This window comes from Fonsecaea monophora, assembly GCF_001642475.1.
Source record: "Fonsecaea monophora strain CBS 269.37 chromosome Unknown Scaff132, whole genome shotgun sequence".
NCBI lineage: Eukaryota > Fungi > Ascomycota > Eurotiomycetes > Chaetothyriales > Herpotrichiellaceae > Fonsecaea > Fonsecaea monophora.
Window position 1 is genome coordinate 1 of NW_019174063.1, and position 17384 is coordinate 17384.

The 17384-nt window shown below is 51.4% G+C and overlaps 4 protein-coding genes across 4 annotated transcripts; 1 reads left to right on the forward strand and 3 right to left on the reverse strand.

Moving 5' to 3' along the window:
• Positions 1–1954: 1954 nt before the first annotated feature.
• On the reverse strand, positions 1955–2504 carry AYO21_10796 (hypothetical protein; the record flags this gene model as incomplete). Its single annotated transcript, XM_022660704.1, has 3 exons — positions 1955–2121; positions 2180–2386; positions 2456–2504. 3 exons carry the CDS (start codon positions 2502–2504, stop codon positions 1955–1957), a joined length of 423 nt encoding a protein of 140 aa, XP_022506961.1.
• A 2249-nt stretch (positions 2505–4753) lies between these two features.
• AYO21_10797 (hypothetical protein) lies at positions 4754–11624 on the forward strand (the record flags this gene model as incomplete). Its single annotated transcript, XM_022660705.1, has 4 exons — positions 4754–9352; positions 10257–10314; positions 10430–11332; positions 11431–11624. 4 exons carry the CDS (start codon positions 4754–4756, stop codon positions 11622–11624), a joined length of 5754 nt encoding a protein of 1917 aa, XP_022506962.1.
• A 1947-nt stretch (positions 11625–13571) lies between these two features.
• On the reverse strand, positions 13572–14261 carry AYO21_10798 (hypothetical protein; the record flags this gene model as incomplete). Its single annotated transcript, XM_022660706.1, has 1 exon — positions 13572–14261. One exon carries the CDS (start codon positions 14259–14261, stop codon positions 13572–13574), a length of 690 nt encoding a protein of 229 aa, XP_022506963.1.
• Positions 14262–15145: 884 nt separating this feature from the next.
• Positions 15146–16705, reverse strand: AYO21_10799 (hypothetical protein; the record flags this gene model as incomplete). Its single annotated transcript, XM_022660707.1, has 1 exon — positions 15146–16705. One exon carries the CDS (start codon positions 16703–16705, stop codon positions 15146–15148), a length of 1560 nt encoding a protein of 519 aa, XP_022506964.1.
• Between the last annotated feature and the right edge of the window lie 679 nt (positions 16706–17384).

A 17384-nucleotide genomic window follows, 5' to 3' on the forward strand; every position in this document is an offset into this window, starting at 1 on the left:
GAGGGTGGTGAAGGGGGGAGGGGGGGAACATCGGGTGGGTTTGTGTTTTAGTAAGAAAAGGTTCAAGCATTCGGCCTTTAGGTCAAGTGTGGGAGCCGTACAAGTACAAAAGTAGATGTAGTGGATGGAGTAGAGGTGGTAGAGTCTAGTAGGGGGACCGGGGGGAAAGAGCAAAGCGACCCTCAGGCGAGGATCGGTCGCTCTTAGTTGCAGTCACCCAGAGAGTCTGAGAGTCTCTTTGGACAATGGCCCATGTTGGCCACTTCTCCCTGGTGGCCCCAGTAGTGAAGAAAGAGAAAACACCATCATCATGAGGAGAACCTCGGACACAGCCACTTGCAGGCTCTTATCCAGGCCCAAGTAGCCGGATCAGTCTGAGATCGACCTATCGCTTGAAGCACGAGCAGAAGTTGTTTTCAACGTTTTGACGGGCACCTAGTGAATAGCTCTGGGATCTCCCAACAATGCAGGCGGATGCGCATCCGACAGGTTTGACCAAGATGGCTAGCAGTTAGCTACATATATGTACGAGGAGGGAGGTAGGTACAGTAGTTGCCTCTCGAAGGCAACCGCTTACCCACCTACCTAGGTACTTAGCAACCTAGCCAAAAGGTAGGGTTTACATATCCACCGCCCCTGACATACATAGATGTTCATGATCTGGCACTCTGGCCTGTACCTCGTACAAGGAGGTGGTGTTTGGGGAGTTTGCTGCAGGTGCTAGGCTATCTACTAGGTATATGTTACCTAGATACATACCTAGGGAGGTACCTAAGGTACTTAGGTAGGTCGATAGGCTATGTCCCATGTACTTGGATCAAGTACCTCGTACATACATGTAGGTACTTGTAGTTGATTCCAATCCCCACCTTGTTTGCCATCTGTTCTTAACTCTTCTTGCCCCCTCTTCACCTGTACAGACCTTCGGGGCTCGCGGCAAACACACCCAAGTCGTCGATCCTGCACATCTGCCGCAATTTAGTCCCAACTAGATCCTCCCTCCCCCTTACTCCCCCAAACTTCCGCCCCCGTATTTGTTTGTCCCTCTACATGAATAGCATAGGTAGTTTGCCAAAAGCCCACAAGTCAAGGATAAACCAAAAAATAAAAAATAAAATGAAATAAAATGATAACCACCCAACAATCCTGAACTCCACCAACGCCAGTCGCAGCTTTCGGCGGATGGCCAGTCATTGTCAAGAGCCTTCCACACCTCTTCTAGATCTTGTTCACGCGAATGCTTCCAATCCTACCGCCGGTGCCGCTGCCCTTGGTATGAGGTCAGTGGCGGGTGCCTCGTGTGACACGTCACTTTTTCTCTCGGATCGCCGGTCTCGCAACCCGAATCAAGGCGTCAAAGGGCCGTGCAGAGCAAGGTCCACGAGGTTGACATGGCTACCTCGTACTGCTGGGGCTGCTTCGATGATGGGTCTGACGCCGTGTGACCATGGAATTGGTGCGCGTTTTTCGTTTGTTGTCTGTTGGCATGTGCAGCTCGCCGGGATACTTGTCTACGAGCACGAGGTACGAGCACGAGGTACAAACACTTGCCGCTCCACTTTGCAGCCCAGCAACATCCCTCCTGGCGTTTTTTTGGGCAAGTAATAGTACAACAACTAAGGCGTCTCAGGAGTCTTGACATGAGACCAGTCTCTCCAATAGGAATGTACTTGTATTCCAGAGTTCTCTCGCGGGTGCATCCTCGCACGCCCTTGCAGAACCGTGACCGAAGTTTGAACCAATCAATATTCGTGTAGCATTCAACTTGCCGCCCTCATGGCGTCACACTATCATTATAGACCAAGTAGACGGAAAGAACAAGAACAAATGCATCCTCAAAACCTTCAACCTTCCATGCCTTGCCAATAAAACACACCGCATGCATCTGAACGCTCCCATGAACCAGAATTCTTGTCGCACCGTGGACAACTTGCGCATTCTCGTGTCTGTCTGATCATTTATCATCGCTATGACTGCCGGTCAAGGTTTCCTTTGTCTTCTCGGCTAGTGAGCGGATAGTGCTGCGTTCTTTGTTGAAGGAGTCGGATCGCACTTTCTCGTTGTGTGCGCGAGCTTTGCGTTGTTCTTCCTCGGTGGGCTTGTACAGGTTGGCGGCACCACCTGCAGATCAAATATTAGCTTGAAATAGTTCGTGACTCAACACTTAGTCCATGCATACCTCTGCCGGTGTGGTGGACGCCCTCCGGAATTGTAATTGCGGGTACATCGACATCTTGGGCGCGGCGGGCTTCCTCTGGGTGCTCAAAGTCGTTCTTGGCCATGTTGCCAGTCCCGCCTCGTCCGGTGGTGTACGTCTTGGATTTTAAAGAAGGAGTGGTCTGAGGTTCGAAAGACGGCGAGTGTTTAGTCTTGGTGGTGACGTTGCCTGATGAACAAAGTTAGACAAGGCTGATTCGCTAAAGGCCAACTGCGGGTTGCTGGAGCATGTACTGACCGGCGCCACCACGGCCATAGGTGACAGTTGCGTTGGCGTGGTTGGTCATGTTGGCTTTTGGTTGCAATAGAATGGACTTCAAGAATGTGGTAGAAGAAGACTTTTCTTCCCACAGGAGTAGGTTGTGTCACAAGTCGAGATCTAAGTACGGTGATGCCCCTGGAGCGCTGTGAAGAGGCAGAAAGGGCTTTAAGAGGAAGACTGTAGGATACGAGTAAAATGAGTCTGCGAATGTAGGGTATTGTTCTAAGTCTGCAAAGATTGGGACGAATGGATTTTAGAAGTGAAGGTTGGCTACAAACAGTGTACTCTGCCCCGGATTCCCTACGACTTACATCACAATAAGTAGCATTGACGCGATATCCGAGGCTTGCATCATCAGGGCTCTGAATTTGACCAGAAAAATTCTCTGGCGACACGTGCGGAGAGAAAAAAGAAGCCTTTCATAAACACGACTGTCAAACTTGCCTGGAGGAGGACGAGGACCAAAACTAGACGTAATAGAAACAGCCTCATTGCGTAGAACTTGCGGCTAAGAAGGCTGGGCATTGAATCAGCGTTCTTGTCCTCCCCTCTTCGCCGTTCTCCAGACCTTCCACTCCTCGGGGTTCGGCTCCATCAAGGCTGTCCTTCTCACTCAATTCCACTGCTAAAAAAAACCCTTAATGTGCACGCGCACACGCCTCAGGCTCAAATTGCCCTTTGCAGATGCCTCCAAGACCGCGGTAAATTCAACTCTTCAGCCGACTTGATGTAACAGCGACAGGCTAGCACCGGCTTCCCCAGATTCCCCCTCGATCTGCAAGTGATGATGTCGATTGCCGCTGTTCCTATCACACCATCTCCAAGCCTGCCTATCCTCGCTAGCGAGCGAAGGAAAACAATGATCTCTTTCAAGCGGCGACAATAGCTCTGTTGCCATCGCATCGATCATCGTGGCGTCCATCATCTGCCGGGTTGTCCATCTGTCTGCCCGCCAAGCGAGAACAGAATTTTCTCTGAAAAGCTGCCCGCAGGAGGACCTTCTTCAACCACGGTTCACGGCGGTGTCCACAGTAGTACAGGATATACGATGTACGAGAGAGTGGTTCTGATCCACTACCGTCCGCACATAACCATGAGAGCGTAAAATATTGAAATTTTCCAACATGGTCTTACCGCAAGTTCCAATCCCAAGTCCTCCAACACGCAGGCAATTGGCCGCAAGCACAGCATCGGCGGATGTTATTGCCAAAAGAACGGACACCGGAACAACAATCGTTGACACCGTCTTTGGTATACGCCAGCACAGCGTGTACCTCTCGCCACGATGATGTCCAAGGGCAGAAAAGAATATCCTACCTACTCTCTAAAATCCAATAGTACCAATGATTCTGGGAGTCGGTCTGTGGGTATGCAATCGGAAGATCAAGGCAGCAGTAGCCAAGTCGCATTCCCTGGATCTTGGGTTTGATCTGGTCGAAGCGGTCAAGAATCGGGTTCAGTACCTCCGCTCGGTTGATCTACTGGGACTCCGTGCCGGGTCCTGAAACGAGGGCGCGAGGGTGTGCCCTGAATGATGATGGCCAGTCTGTCCTTGAAGCCCATCCCGCGTTCCACAACTTTGGCACTCCGAATCAGCCACTGACGCCACGAGAACGAGCAATGGTACACATGAGTTAGTTGCGAGGGTGAGGCGGACCTTGCGCTTAACGAGCTTAACGATAAGCACCCGCTACTAGGCGTCATTTAGGCGTAGTCCCCCCTAGGAATCCTGCTTTGCTCCTCCACCATTCGCCGGGTACACTGGCATTTTCTCCGTTAAACCTGAGAGTGGGATGCAGGAACGTGTCTGAGAATTGAACTTTTCCATCTCAAATCGTCCATTCATCACTTGTCCACCACTCAGCAGCACCCGTCGAGGTGTTGACACCAACACAGGACAAACGTGGCTTCCAAGGTGGCGGGGGTCGAGTAGTAGCTGCTCTTGCTCCCGCTTTCTGCTTAGTACGCTGCTCAGCGTGGCATAATAATGAGGTTTACACACCACCGTCGTCGCAGTGTTTCTTCCTCCTCACCTGCTTGGTGAGCTATCATTGCCTGAAGGGCTTCTCATCTCTTACCTTTGTATTGATACCACAATTCAGTCTCTCGAATAGATTTCTATCTTCTTGACAGGATCGTGACTAGCCTTCACCTCCGGTTCGTGCAACATTCAGCTTTGCCAGTTAAGCAGTAGCTATCGGACAATGATATAGAAAAGTCACGCAAGGGCAGCCCTTCTGAAGTTTCGCTTCGCACCCTCATCGAGCCGGCGACATGCCTCCCAAAACCCATCAGAGCACCCGTCAGGTGTACCTCTTGCCGCTCACTGATGCTGGAGCTCCGGATGTTCCCAACGAGTACATCTACTTGCCTGCGCCGACCGAGCCTGCATACTACCTGCGATTTGCCATTGAAGGGACCAGCTCGATATGCCGGCAAGGAAGTCTCTGGGTCAATTTTCCCTTAAAGGGTCAACCGTTCGACCGAAAGCGCTATCACGAATTCAAGCTGCACCCAGACTTCAATCGAACGCTTGAGATCGACATCCCCATCACTTCCGCCGGCGCGTTCTCATTTTATACAACCTACAGCCCATTGCCAGAGTTTGCTACAGGCGACGTCGAGTCTCCTGAGCCTACACGTACTCCCACATACTATGTCGACATTGAGCCGAGCCTGCGCCTTGGTGGCAGCTGTCTGCCCCTCGATGCTCTGGGAATTTTCTCCGTGGTTTCCAAGTTCATGGGCAATTACCCTGGGGACTGGAAGAAGCATCTGAGGGGGATTAGTGCAAGAGGCTACAACATGGTCCACTTTACACCACTACAACAAAGGGGAGAGTCAAACTCGCCGTATAGCTTGTACGACCAGTTGGCGTTTGACGCGAATCTCTTCCCTGGCGGTGAAGATGATGTCGCCCGAATGGTCAAATCCATGGAAGAGGAACACGAACTATTGGGCCTGACTGATGTTGTCTTCAATCATACTGCCAACAACAGCAAATGGCTCGAGGAACACCCTGAGGCTGGTTACAGTGTGGAAACTGCTCCCTGGTTGGAATCGGCGCTCGATGTTGACAATGCTCTCCTCGAGTACAGCAACAATCTCACATCTCTCGGTCTCCCCACTGTCTTCAACAGTACCAGCGATCTGGACCTGGTTGTGGCGGGCATAAACGAGCATGTCATCCACAAGATCCGGCTCTGGGAATACTTCGTCTGCGATGTCAAGTCAGACACTCAGGCTGTGATTGAAGCATGGAAAAAAGGCGCAGTCAAATTACCTCCTGAGGGTTTCGAGAATGCGATAGGTGGTGGTCTTGACTCTCTCAAATCGTGGTCTCTCTCTCAAAAGGCGGCATTCATCCTGGACAAAGGTATGCTGGACAGTCTCCGCGTTGATGGCCAGCATTCGCGTCTTCGGATTGATGGACGATTTTCGCGCAAAGTCGACCCTGGGGTTGGCGCTGCCATTCTCACCACTCTGTTTGGACGGTACAAAGACGGAGCGGACACCAAGCCAGCAGAGGAAGAGATCACGGCAATTATCAATGAGCTCAACCTTCCTTTCTACAAGGAGTTTGATGCCGACTGTGCTGCAATTTTAGACCAGACGAAGGGAAGGCTGCAATACACAAGAATGGACTCGCATGGCCCAAGACTCGGTCCCATCACCAAAGAAAATCCCCTGATAGAGACTTATTTCGCTCGGCTCCCGCAAAACAAGACAACAGCTAAACATGACCCGAAGGCGCTGTCACTGGCGGTCAACGGGTGGATTTGGGCAGCCGATGCCATGAAAGACAATGCAGGTCCTGATTGGAGACCATATCTAAGAAGAGAACTCATTCCGTGGAGCGACTGTGTCAAGCTGAGATACGGCAAAGGCCCCGAAGACAACCCTTATCTGTGGGAGCATATGACAAAGTATGTCCGATTGATGGCCAAATACTTTACAGCTTTCCGGATCGATAATTGCCACTCGACTCCAATCCACGTTGCCGAATACCTTCTAGACGAGGCGAGAAAGGTACAGCCGAACTTGGCAGTGTTCGCTGAGCTCTTTACTGGCAATGAGCAAATGGATTACGTTTTTGTCAAGCGGCTTGGACTGAGTGCCTTGATTCGAGAAGCTATGCAAGCTTGGAGCACACAAGAATTGAGCAGGGTTGTCCACCGGCATTGTGGTCGACCAATTGGCAGCTTTGAACTCAACGTGCCCTCCAGTCTACACAACAAGCTCGAAAACGGCTCTGCCAATGGCGATGGCCCACAAACTCGTGAGTTAGTCAAACATATCAGAGAATCCCCGGTACATGCTCTATTCATGGATTGTACCCATGATAACGAAATGCCCGCTCAGAAGAGAGATGCCAGGGACACGTTACCTACAGCTGCACTTGTAAATATGTGCGGTTGTGCAACAGGCAGCGTCATGGGCTTCGATGAGATCTACCCAAAGCTTGTCGATCTTGTGAACGAGAATCGCAGATACGCATCCATCAGCTCTGAGGGCGAAGTCCATACTGGTGCTGGCGAGGGAGGAATAGCGGGCGTCAAGAAGCTCATGAACCATATCCACACCATGATGGGCAAGGATGGGTATGATGAGACCTTCCTTCACCATGAGGGCGAGCTCATCACTCTCCATAGAGTGCATCCGGACTCGCGAAAAGGATATTTCCTGATAGCTCATACTGCTTTCCCTGGCTTCGGCAACGGAAATGGCGGCATGAGTCCTGTACACCTTGCTGGAACCAAAGTCCGTCCTCTCGGTGCATGGGTGCTGGAAGTTGACCAAAGCGAGCAAGCCAAAAAAGAGGCGCTAGGCGACAAAGAATACCTTGTTGGTCTACCCTCTCGCGTGAGAAATATCAAAGGCAGCACAATTCATACCGAAAATGGTGACACTACCATCACTATTGCCGACTTCTTTCCCCCCGGATCGATTGCACTTTTCGAGACCTGGGTTCCATCTGCCGAGCACTCCCTTGGTCTTGGAGCCTTCATCTCCAGCGGGACTGATGAAGCGTTCGGCGAGCTCGATCTTATCGATCTTAATTTTGTTCTCTATCGATGCGAGGCAGAGGAAAGGGATACCAGTGACGGACAAGACGGGGTATATAACGTTCCCAATCATGGCCCACTCGTCTATGCAGGCCTTCAAGGCTGGTGGAGCGTTTTGGAACCCATTGTCCGTCGGAACGATCTGGGGCACCCTCTCTGCAACCACCTTCGACAAGGACAGTGGGCTCTAGATTTCCTGGTTGGACGGATGGAGAGAATAGCCAAGAAAGAGGACTATACTCGACTACAAAAGCCTGCACAATGGCTAAAGGAACGATTCGACGCAGTACGGGTCATTCCAAGCTTTCTTCTGCCGCGTTATTTTGCTTTGATCCTACAGACAGCGTATGATGCGGCTTTCAAGAGAGCTATTGAGCTGATGAGCCCAAACATTCAACATGGTCAAAACTTTTTACAGAGTCTGGCTGTGGTGAGCATCCAACAGACAGGATATGTCAAATCTGCGTCACTGTGGCCAGACAAAAGTGTGCCATCGCTCGCTGCTGGATTGCCTCACTTTTCTGTATCATGGGCTCGATGCTGGGGTCGTGATGTTTTCATCTCTCTTCGAGGTCTATATCTGTGTACGGGTCGGTTTGCGGAAGCCAAACAGCACATCAAGGCGTTTGGAAGTGTCTTAAAACATGGCATGATACCCAACCTGTTGAGCAGCGGCGCCGCCCCAAGATACAACTCTCGAGACTCGCCATGGTTCTTCTTACAAAATATCCAAGATTATACCAAGATTGCACCAGATGGACTGTCTATTCTGCAGGAAAAAGTTCCTCGTCGGTTCTTACCGTACGATGACACGTGGTTCCCTTGGGATGATCCGCGGGCCTATTCGAAAGAATCCACTGTTCAAGAGATCATCCAAGAGATCTTACAACGACACGCATCTGGGTTGTCTTTTCGAGAACATAATGCTGGGCCTCAGCTGGACATGCAGATGCGACCGGAAGGGTTCCAAATCGAGGTCCATGTCGATTGGAAAACTGGCATCATTTTCGGAGGCAGTCAGTGGAACTGCGGAACGTGGATGGACAAAATGGGCGAGAGTGAACGAGCTGGTAGCAAAGGCGTTCCTGGCACACCTCGAGACGGGGCTGCCGTTGAGATTACAGGACTTCTATACAGTGCGCTGAGATGGGTTGGCCAGCTCCACGAGGCAGGGAACTATCCATGGTCAGGTGTTGAAGCCGACTCCGGCGAGAAGATCTCCTTCATTGAGTGGGCTGACCGTATTCGAGCCAATTTCGAAAAATGCTACTGGATTCCCGTGAATCCGAAAGATGACATTGACGACGATGTGGACCCAAAGATTATCAACCGGAGGGGGATCTATAAAGATCTCTACAAGTCTGGAAAAGAGTACGAGGATTATCAGTTGCGACCGAACTTCCCAATTGCCATGGTGGTCGCTCCAGATCTCTTCACTCCAGAACGAGCACTGCATGCGCTGAAAGTGGCGGACGACGTGCTTCGCGGTCCTACCGGAATGGCGACGCTGGACCCTTCTGACTTGAACTACCGACCATATTACAACAACTCGGAAGACTCGACGGATTTTGCAACATCCAAAGGGAGAAATTATCATCAGGGGCCCGAATGGTTATGGCCCACAGGCTTCTTCTTGCGCGCGTTACTCTACTTTGATCTGAAGCGCCGGACGGACTCTGCGGGGAGAATGGAGTCGTACCAGCAGGTCACAAGACGACTTGAAGGATGCAAGCAAGCGATTAAGGATAGTCCCTGGAAGGGATTGACAGAGTTAACGAACAAAAATGGGTCATTCTGCGCGGATTCGGTAAGTTTCGCAAAGCCTGAGGAACATGATGAGAATAATATACTGATATTTTGGACGTTAGTCACCCACTCAAGCATGGTCAGCAGGATGCCTGATCGATCTGTTCCGCGATGCATCGTCCTTAGCGCTGGCAACCAATGGATTTTAAGGAAGCACATTGACGGCCAGGGGAAAATTTGGCGAGATGGAAGAGAGGAGGACAATGATGGGCTGTAGCACCATCTTTGAAAACCTCAGAAGAAGACCGCTACACACACTTTGAACCCAGAGAATGCGTGAGGCTAGAGAAGCATAGAGCGCGACAGGTAGAGACTTTACTGCTAGAGGGTAGAGACACGGAAAGGAGATGAAGCAACGTTACCCACGAATCAGTCCTGGATGAGCCCAGGAGGAATATTAATACTTGTGCAGACTTTCTCATCCATCGCATAGTTTGAGGTCCTGGGACAATATACTATTTGTATGGGCAAGACGAGGTATGTGGCATGTCTCGATGGCAAGGTTGTGACGGCCCTGTGGCTTGAAATGGGGTGATGGGAAGATGGAAGACGGACCTATCGGCGAGGACCTGAATAATGCGTCATGTCATGCAAGGCACATGAAAAAAAGAGGTCGAGACTCCAAAGACGCCCCTCGATCTCTCCACGGAAACTTTTTTTTTAGACCACAGTGACCGCCTCCGCAGTTTGCTTCTCTTCATTCTACGATCATTCTACTTGACAACCTCGGTGATTCTGTTCGCCATTGGCTTCCTGTCAATTTCTTCAACACTTCTGCCAATCTATCCTGTCGACGTACAAGACCAATAACCATGGCTGTGAGTTTCTGCGCCTCCTACCGACTCCATTTCTGCAGGGTCTCGCATGTGGAAGACAACTTGACTCATATATGATCGCTTCTTCAGTCGTACTACATCACCAACCCCAACGTCGGCAACAAGGAGTCTACCGAAGACTGGCGAAGTGAGTATCCACCTCTCTCCTCTTGTCATTTCACCTTTCGGTCGGTCGTCGAAAACCAAACCGCACAATTTGAAACCTCGAGATCAGACTGACCCATGCTAATGAGGAACTTTAGTCAGAGGCTACAACCCCCTCACCCCTCCAGATCTGCTCCAACATGAAATCCCCCAGACTCCTGCCAGCAAGTCCACGGTGCTTGCAGGTCGCTCCGACTGTGTCTCCGTGGTCCAAGACAGGGATCCCCTGCGCCGCCTCCTCGTGATTATCGGCCCCTGCAGCATCCATGACCCCGTCTCGGCGCTCGAATACTGCGATCGTCTACTCAAGATGAAGGAGAAGTACAAAGACGAACTAGTCATTGTGATGAGGTCCTACTTGGAGAAGCCGCGCACGACGGTGGGGTGGAAGGGCTTGATCAACGACCCGGAGATCGACGGTAGTTTCCTGATCAACAAAGGATTGAGATTGTCGAGACAATTGTTTGTCGATTTGACGTCGAAAGGGATGCCGATTGCCAGCGAGATGCTGGATACTATTTCCCCCCAGTTTCTGGCCGATCTGCTCTCGATCGGGGCCGTAGGTGCCAGGACAACGGAGAGCCAGCTACACCGAGAACTCGCGTCCGGTCTGAGTTTCCCCGTGGGCTTCAAAAACGGTACAGACGGCACACTCGGTGTGGCGATTGATGCAATCGGTGCGGTGAAACATCCTCATCACTTCCTGTCCGTGACCAAGCCTGGTGTGGTGGCGATTGTTGGCACCGTGGGGAACGAGGACTGCTTCGTCATCCTGAGGGGCGGCACCACCGGGACAAATTACGACGCCACGTCGATAAAGAATGCCAAAGAGATGTTACGCAAGAAGGGACTGAACGAGCGCGTCATGGTGGATTGCAGCCATGGGAACAGTGAGAAGCAGCACAAGAACCAGCCCAAGGTCGCAAAGGTGCTGGCAGACCAGATCGCTGCAGGCGAGGAGGCTATCATGGGGGTCATGATCGAGAGTCATATCAATGAAGGTAAGCATGAACGTCTTCGTCCCTCTTCCTGCGCGCGTACTCTTCCTCACGTCCTGCCATGTGGTTTTACGCCGTCATGCTTACTTTTGGCTCTTTAGGAAACCAAAAAGTACCTCCGGAAGGCAAGGCCGGGCTGAAATACGGCGTCTCCATCACCGACGCCTGTATAGGTTGGGAAGACACCGAGACAGTGCTGGAAACTCTCGCCGATGCAGTCAGAAGACGACGAGACTTGCTGGGGAAGAAAGAGGTAAATGGGGCCGCGGGCCCGCAGCAGAATGGACATGCTTAAAATTTTCCACCATGGCTGCCGATCGGGCGACACTGGGGGCGACCCTCCACAGCGTGAGCTCAGGCTTGGAAGTTGGCGGATGGGTTCCGGAGGAACAGAAACGAACAACGACATGAATATCGACATCGACATCGTAGCAGCAGCCGCCAGCCGGAAGCCGAACTGATCGCCATCTTCTCCCGCACCCACAGAGCCCGGAGTGGCCGACCGACGGCTACGAGATTCCTGTTTTGAAGCATGTCGGGGAAATGACCGGTGTACAGCAAAGCGATAATGAGGGACATGACGGTGGCGTAGGCAGGGATCTTTCTTCCCACGAGCGAACGGATCAAGATCTAAAACTTCACGGGGGAACTCTTTTTTGTATCAATCATGTGCCGGAGTCACACGGATTTGGCGGATTGGGATGGATAGATACCACGGCCTCTTCCTTTGCTTGTTTGCGTGCGTGCGTGCGTGCTTGCATGCTCGTTAGATATCTCCATTCACATTTTCAGGAAAACAAAACCGGGGGAAGGGGGAAATAGGGATAATAAAAAAGTTATGGGACGTGACATACCATACATGACATGTTCGAGTTCATCCCGGTGCCTTTGATGCCTACATCCCTAGTATACAGGTCGGGTAGCGGTGCAACAGCCGGTGGGTGGTAAAGGGCGGAACACGAGTCAATCCATAAATCCACTCCTATCAGTAAACTTCAATCTTGGAGTCAGAGTCAGTCAGAGAGTCGGATTTCAGAGTCTCCCATCCAGCGTTTACGAGTATATGACATTTCAAGTCTTGTCGTCTCTTTTACTTTGTCCGCACAGCTAATAAAAGACTGAAAAACAACGAAATCTACATCGACATCGACAGACGAAGACGAAGACGAAGGAGGAGGAGGAGGAGGAGGAGGGGAAAAGAGAGCCCAGAGCCCTGAGTTAATCGATATGGCCAAACCATACAAGTTCGAAATGTAAAATCTCTGTGGAAAAAAAAGCGGCAGTGTATCAGGCAGGCAGGCAGGGCCTCAGAATTCCAAGTTAAATGGATCGAAAGACGCTCTGCACCCTGCACTCTGCACTCTGCCACCGCCACCTCTGTCTGACTGGTTTTCATCTCTGAAAACGAAATAAAACCCCCCCCCTCCGTTCCGTCTCGGGGAGCGTCTAATATGGTAGAAGAGAATCGCAGTTTCAGGGCATTCATTCATCCTGGCATTAAATAAGGCATTTTTTTGGGGGCCAATTCGGGCTATTCGAGGAGAAAGAAAAGAGGATTGAGATTGAGACAATACATAACCTGGAGAAAAAAACCGTGTGACAGGTCGGTTGGCTGGTCTTGGAAAACATGAGTGTAAGCTGGGAGCCTTTGTGCTTTGGGTAGGTCGGTCGTTCCGGACGAAAGAACAGCCAGTCACAAGAGCCTCCCGCGCGCCGTAGGTCGCCGTCTCTTTCGAAGCTTTCCCTCTTTTATAGAGTTGGAAAGAAGGGAGGAAAGTCGAAGGAGAGACGGATGAGCGACTATTAGAAGACGCTATTGTGGTACAAAAACAGCAATTCGTCCATCTATTGCGACGCAGGTCCAGCGCAGAGGAATGACGAATGCCGCCCGGCTCGGCAAATGAATGTGTATATCCCCTTATCTCATCCTGCTAGGCTGCTATCAAAGCAGCAGAGGGCCGGGACCATGGTTTTCGTATGAGCCGATCCGGGAGAACTGAAAACACCGTAAGGCCCCATCCTGGGGTCGACGGAAGGAAAATAGGGGTTTGAAATAAGAAAGAAGTGAAGAGAGTTGATGTGTGAAAAAGTGGCTGAGCAGATAATTGATCGACTTGAAGAGAGCGCCTCTACCATCTCGTCCGGGTTATTGTGGCCCTTGTGAGAGCGAGAGGAGTTTTCAAGTGTCGTTGGTGAATCACCCGAAACTTCCGACTTCAGCGCCGCTGAGGACTCGAAGCCTCTATTGTTCCTCTTGTTCGTCATCAGCCATGGGCCCATGCCCACGATTCTGCCTCCACTGCTTCCATTGCTCATTGCCGCTAGGGCCTTGGGAATGTTTGCCCTCGCCGGCATCGTGTTCATTGCCCATCCATTTGCCCTTTGCATGCTGGGAGTCAGAGTCACCATTGGCACCAGCAGGCGCAGCAAGATCGCGCTTCTTGAATTCCTTGGGCAATAGATCCTGTTCCTTGACATTCGCGAGGGGACGAACGTTGGGGTTCCCAACCACAACATTCATAAACTTGCCACTGTTACCTTGTTGTTCCCACCAGTGGAACTTGGTGGCCTTAACAGCACGGCGACCGAGTTCCTGGACTTCTGGGTCGGGATGATCGAGTAGAGGGGTTAGGTCAACAGAGTCATCGTCGTCTGGCATTGGCCCGTGTTGGCCCTTGCCTTTTCCCTGGCCCATGCCTTTCCACTTGTGTTCGCCATGGCCTTTGGGTTTACCGCCATGTTGGCCGTGATGTTGGCCTTGCGAGTCCCGCTTCTCGACGTCTGCTTCGTCGACGTAGTAAATTGGAATATCGACAGGAGGATCTTGGCTTCCCGTAACCGAGTCGTCGTTGGCTTGAGGGGATGGGAGAGCGCCGACCTGACTCAAAGTAAGGACCAGGAAGGCCGCCGCTGTTGCTGCTGTAAATTTCATTCCGATAGTGACACAGACGGCTTGTAGGATGTCTGGTTGTTAAATTTGTTTCAGAATTTGAGGGGTTATGATGGTATGGATATGGAAACGACGGCAGATCCATGCTTTTACCTTATAATGCGTCTCGAGTGCAGCAGACAGTCCTTTGAAGTATCCGAGATAAAGAGATATAGACATTGAAGGGCTGGGGTAGGGCTGCTGGGGAGACATGACGGCGTAGGAGAAAGGAATCGCACCAAGGACAGTCCGCAAAGAGAGGTGAATAAGAATCGCAAGAGGGAAGACGCATCAAAGGAGCAACGCAAAGAAGTCTGTGATGCCAAGCTCAGGCTAGACTCAACATCGACTTGAATAGGCATCAGACCTGTAGGCTAAACCGGAAGTCGACTTGAATAGGACCGGATGGACCATTGTGAGGCCGGATGTGTATATCAATAACCAGGACGGCGCTATACCGTTTTCGGACAATCACAAGGCTGGCAAGGCTGTCAGTGCGGACTGCGTATTTCACCACCAGTTTCTGCTAGAATAGGTCGACTAAAGGCCGATGCTTGCTTACCTATGTAGCTGACATCGCTCACTTCTCTCGATTGGAGTGCGACAAGGCCCGAAGACTAGAAGAAGGAAAAATGAGAAAAGCTAGTAGGACCTCAAGTTTGTCCTTCTCAGCAGACCAAAAGTGTTGCGTCCGCACGCAAAGCAGGAACAGCAGTATCGAGGAACAGGAAGACGCCGAATATGGGACAATATCAATGACATTCGAATGCCAGCAGAAAATCAAATTGCTGTCAATACCAGGAACCGCTAAATCGCTGATAGGTGAAGTATCACAAATGAAACTGGGTCATTTTGAAATGAATCTGACCAAAATGGACTGTTCCCTTCTAATCCAGCTCGTCAATCTTACCGCTGGCCTGCTGTGCCGGCTCCACCGGCTCAGGAGCAGGTGGCTCCGTTTCGACACGGCCGTTCATCGGATCCTCCTTGACAACTTCCAGTGGTGAAGGGTGTGCTATATCGGGCAGAGTATTCGCATCAAGATCGGAGTAGTTCTCTTTGTCCTCTTCGACCATGGTAGGCGTTTCCACACGTGTTGTCTCCTGTGTCTTCTCCTTGACAGGCTGTCTAGCCTTGGTTGGAGCCACTGTTTTGTGCTTAGGTGGACTACTGACCTGCACCTTTTCGTGCACCTTTTGCGCACTGCTTGCTGTAGGCCTCATCATTCTGGCCAGAAAACCCTCGTCTGGTCTCGCCGCGCTGACTCGAGACTTCGGTCTATCGTGGCCGTTCGTGAGTGATGTGCGGGAAGCCTTCTTTGCCAACGAAAACGTGCTGGCTGAGCTACTGGCCCGAGGTTGTCGTGTCGACGATGTAGCCGGTTTCTTCGCCACCGGTTTGCGATCGGTCTCGGTTGGCGAGTGCTGTGCATCATGCTTCGCAGCTGTTGAAGCTGTAGTGGCGGTTGCCGCAGTGGGGAGTTTAACAGGTACGGTGGGGGCTTTTGTTTTGACTGTAGTGGGTGATCTGATAGCTTTAGGAGTCACAGGTGCCTGATCCTTTTTGCTCGACTTTGCACTAGTGTCTATCTTCGGTGGCGCTGATGCTTGTGGCTTTTCCGATTTCTCGACGTGTAATCTTGCTGCTTCTCTAGCTCTTTGTGCTTCTTTCGCTGATTCCATCACACCCTTGATTTTGGCGGGTCCCCCTCTGATATTGAGCTTTGGCGAAGTTGGGGTGCGAGGGGAAGGCCTTGTCACAGTGGGTGATTTAGGAATAGGCTTGATGTTGATCTGTTGTCTCGTAGGCGGCGGCTTGACTGGCTGCGCATCTTTCGTGGTCTGGAGGTTAGTGGTCCGAGGTGGTCCTGGTACGATACCATCTTTTGCCTGCATTTTCTTGACCATTTCTGCCGCATTAGACTCGTTTCCTGGTTTTGACGGTGGTCGAGGGATTTTCTCCTGTATCCGACCAGACGAAATTGCCTCAGTCAGATGGGTTGCTTCCGTTGATGGTCTTGTAGGAGTGTTCTCTACAAAAGCAGATCCCTTCAGAATGGTACCCAATCCACCTTCAACTGTGCCATTAATTGGACCGGATGCTGTTTGTGGATCTGGTTTGGCATCCTCCTTCTTTGTAGTGACGGCGAGCACTGGCGACTTTTCTGCATTCTCCGTGTCCTCAATCACATTCTCTTTAATCTCACCCATACTGCTCACTTCACTCGCCCTCCTCAGGCCTATCAGGGGCGCGCCTCCGTTCTCGTTGGGCCTTTCAACTGCAACGAAGCTTGCTCGGACCTTACTGACAGGTCTACTGTTGTTGGATATCTCGGAGGGATTTGGAGAGCGGCCTCGACTCGGGGGAGAGGTGGATTGATCGCCGGCTTTGTTCTCGAACATTGCCCGAAGGTTCTTGACTCCGCTGTTTCCAGAGTTGGTCGACATGGCTGCGGTTTCCATCAAAAAAATTAATTAGCACTCGAGCCCAATGGAAGGAAATCCCCCGTTTGAAGAAGGGAAGAGCGACTCAGTCGACAAAGGAAATCCCCAACCTCGGACAGGAATGCCAGGCGGTTGCATGGAGCAAATAATGGTGGTGAGCAGGACGCAGGTGGATCCGGGGTTTTTTTGAACAGGGGGTGTTTGGGCTCGGTTGTCTTCTCAATTGCTAGGCCATGACCCGAGACGCGTTTCGCCTCATATGCAACGCGGTGCCTCCGGCACAACGCTGCTCAGCTGCTGATGCTCAAATGATGGGCTCGGAAGGAGCAGAAACTAGGCAACTACTCACACACGGGTTTCTCCAGGTGCCCAATCGGTTCTGCCAGTTCTGGTGAGGTGTGATATCCACGGCGCCAGGTTGAGTGAAAGGGGCGCGGCTTGGGTGCAAATTCACCAAGACGTGTGTCCAGTTTCGACAGGCAACAAAGACACACGTGACGGAGGGTTCTTTCGTGTGCTTCTGGTGTTGTGGTTGTGCCCGTCACTCATGATCCGCAGTCATTAGCATTCATATTATGATTATCTTAACACCGTCGCTACCTAGGCCTCTAATACTCCGTCAGATCTATTCACACCGTAATGCCGAGGGACTTGCATGTGCCGCGCTGCACTAAGCGGTACG